This window comes from Entamoeba invadens, assembly GCF_000330505.1.
Source record: "Entamoeba invadens IP1 unplaced genomic scaffold scaff_1105074724629, whole genome shotgun sequence".
NCBI classification, from domain to species: Eukaryota; Evosea; order Mastigamoebida; family Endamoebidae; genus Entamoeba; species Entamoeba invadens.
In genome coordinates this window covers 665,746-669,386 of record NW_004440426.1, presented here as the reverse complement: position 1 = coordinate 669,386, position 3,641 = coordinate 665,746, and the positions used below count along the sequence as shown (strand labels likewise).

At 33.3% G+C, this 3,641-nt stretch overlaps 1 protein-coding gene across 1 annotated transcript; it reads left to right on the top strand.

Annotated features, from left to right (window-relative positions):
- Nucleotides 1-3,270, top strand: EIN_022080 (serine-threonine protein kinase, putative; the record flags this gene model as incomplete). The annotated part of the gene is made up of 1 exon (XM_004257342.1): nucleotides 1-3,270. The coding sequence occupies one exon, from the start codon at nucleotides 1-3 to the stop codon at nucleotides 3,268-3,270; it is 3,270 nt and encodes a 1,089-aa protein (XP_004257390.1).
- Nucleotides 3,271-3,641: the final 371 nt, after the last annotated feature.

The following is a 3,641-nucleotide window of genomic DNA, read 5'->3' as shown; positions in this document are numbered from 1 at the left end:
ATGAACCCAACACAATTGGTTTTAATCAGTTTAACTCTTCTGATTTGTATTACACTAGCTGAAAATTTAATTTGTCCACCTGGATGTACAACAAATTGCAATGCAAATTACACATGTCTTGGAACTTGTGGTGATGCATATGATAAAGACAACAGTTGTAATTATTGTAAATTCACTGATCAATTTGAGAACGACTTTCCAGTCTATTTGTTAAAAGACGACTTAAGTTGTGTTAAATTTACCAAAAAGGCGTTTTTGGATCCACGTTCTACTTGGTTGCCTGCTGAAGAGTATTTGGAAGAAATTAATTTGAATGAGTCAAAAAATTATACAATAGAAGAAAGTGGTTATGTCGACTTTTCAATATGTTGCTACCCACAGAAGTTTAGACAAGGAAGATGGTTTAAGTTTAACCTTTCACAGATGACTAAAGATCATCTTGCCATCACAATTAAGAAGTTGGACAGCACCGAGAATGTAGTTGATTTTTCTGTGGATGGAACAAATTCACAATATTACAATATCAATCCACATTGTTATGTCCACTTTAATTTAAATAAAACTATTTATGAAACGACTGGAAAGTTTCCAATTCAACTCGAGGTTGAGGAAAATTCAACGGGTCAACATTATTACTACTTTTTTGCTTCAATCAGTGGATTTACAAATAAGTTGACATTTTCTATTGAACTCAAAGAAGAACAAGGTTTGAAGGTTCTACCTGCATTTGATTTGACTCAAGAAGTGTTAAAAGACCTTTCTGAGGACTTAACAAAAAAGTTGCCAGTTGTTATTCCATTTGAACAGTTTGGTTATTTCGCACGTCCCGCTTGTATACCAAACAAATATATGAAGGCGTTATTATTTACTGTACAATATGAAGGGAAAGGGTATGTATTCATAGATACGAGGTCATCAAATCGAGTCATTTACTTGAGTGAAGTAAATATGGAATCTGATGAAAATAACAATTTGGTGTCAACAGGATGTGTAAAAGTTAGTACTGGTCAAAAACTGCTTTCAATTGAAAATAGAGAAGAGGACAATGAAGTGGGGCAAGCCAATGGAGTTCATGTCAAACTTGATTCAGATGGGAAAAAGAAATACTTGTCGTTTTTGTCAGAAGATTACAGAGCATCAATTATCATGACTGTATCTATCATTTGTCCCAATAATTGCAATTTGGAAAATGGATTTGGTAAATGTGATTCAGATGCAGGAAAGTGTGTATGTAACAGTGGTTATGGTGGAGAAGATTGTCACCTTATGTGTTATTACAATGGAAGATGGCAAGTAAATGAAGAGGCAAATCTATGTTATTTTGGGTCAAAAGACTGTGACCAGTATTGTCAATGCACCCAAGGAAAAAGTGTACAAAACCATGTTTGTGTCACTTCGGAATGTCGAAATGGTAAGCTTGGAAGTGGGGATGAATGTAAACAAAAAAGTGAAGGATGTCAAACTGGATGTACATGTGATACGTCCTTGAACTACACATCAAAATCTGGAGTTTGCGTAAGTGATAAATGTGGTAATGGTATGATAGACAATTACTATGACTCCAATGGAAAATTCATTAGAAAAGAAGAGTGTGATGGAGGAGTTAACTGTAATATCACTTGCCAATGTATAGAGGGCCATGTTCAATCTTCAAGTGATCCTTTGAGTTGTATGCAAAAGACGTTAAGTGCTGGTGAAATAACTGGAATAGTAATAGGAGGGGTAGTTGCATTTGTTATTATCCTTTGTTTCCTTTTAATTGTATTTATCTTTGTATTTAGATACAAGAAAATTGATATCAACATCTACAAAACACAACAACCAATTTATCACTTCTATATCACTGGAGCAACAAGAGCACTTAGTGGGAAACAGTCAAGATATTACATAACCCCAACACGACTTGATTTTGGAAATGATACCAAATTGACTGCTATTGGCGATACCAGATTTGAGAAAATGGAAATTAAAAATTGCTCCAAAAACAAATGGATGATGGTGATTTTTCACACTCCAAACAACCCAAAGTACACATTTTATTTCGATCCACAAGTTCTTTACTTAAGACCAAGATTATCTTCAATGCATACCATGACTTGTTTTATGACAATTCATTGCACAACTAGAATCAGAGACTTGAGAATACCATACTCTGTCTGGTTTGCATCTTCAAGAAGCATTTTAGAATCAGTTGCATCATTATTGAAGAATAAAAGTTTTGAGAATTGGACTGAAGATGATAGAAAGAAGATGGAAAGTCTTTGTAAAAATATAAAAAGGCGGCACTATGAAAATTTGGTTATAACAACAGATGCCATGAATACAGTCCATTTGGATATGGACGAGTTGAATATGTCAGAAAATCCAATCGCTGAAGGAGCAATGGGTAAAGTGTACATTGGCAATTACAGAAGTGTACCAGTTGCTATCAAGCAGTTTAGATGGGAGAGTCTTTCAGATGAAGAGATGAAGGAATTGAAAAGAGAAGTTGAGTCTGAATGTGATATTATGAGTAAATTACGAAATCCATTCATTGCCAATTACATGGGAGCAGTTACATATATTCCACAGGTTTCAATGGTCATTCAGTTCTTTGTTTTGGGTTCATTAGGTGAGTATCTAAGACAAGACAAACAAGACTATTTGAAACTCCCATACAAGTTGAAAGTGCGTATGTTGTTTGATACAGCAAAAGGAATGCAATTTTTACATGAAAATCGAATCATGCACTTGGATTTAAAGCCAGACAATTTATTGGTCAATTCACTCGACCCACACTCTGTGTGTTCGGTCAAGATTACAGACTTTGGTACCTCAAGATTTGTTAAAAAGACAATGAAAAAGAATGAAGACAAAGGGCTTGGGACTCCTGTATATGCGGCTCCAGAAACATTTCACGACGAATATACATACTCTGGCGATGTCTATTCCTACGGCATTACAGCTTGGGAAATTTTTTATCAAGCAGAGCCTTATAAAGAGTTCAAATCTATTTTTGAGATTAAAGACCACGTCATCAACGGAAAAAGACTTCGCCTTGATGAAAGTATGCCATCTGACTATGCGCAACTCATACAATCGTGTTGGAAGCAAGACGGTAAAGAAAGACCAACATTTGACCAAGTCACCAAATTGGTTGTAAAAGTCGATGATGAAGTGGCGGCACATTCAGGACTTGACGATGGGGTTTCTCAAGAAAAAATTGATGACTTCGCAATGAAAAGAACAGAAAAGATGCAGAAACAAATCAACGAATTGTACAGAGATTAATGAAAAGAAATTAGACCTTCGCGTAGAAGTTTAACTAACATTTTGTATTATTTTTTATAATAATTTGCGATAGTTTATTTTTAACAATTGATTATACAACCATTTTGATTAATGTTATTATATTTTTTGTTTAAAGAAGTACTAGTTCATTGTACAATAATTGTATTCTATGGAAACCAACATTCATAATTAATAATATTACAATAATAATATTATTTAAATATTAAAAAATCACCAAAAAATTTAATTTCAAGTATTTAAATAAACTATAATATATAATATTTTATGTTAAAAATTGTAATAAAAAAACATATTTCTTATCTCAGATTTCAAAAATTTAGAAATTATAAAACTCAACGAATTTTGAATTA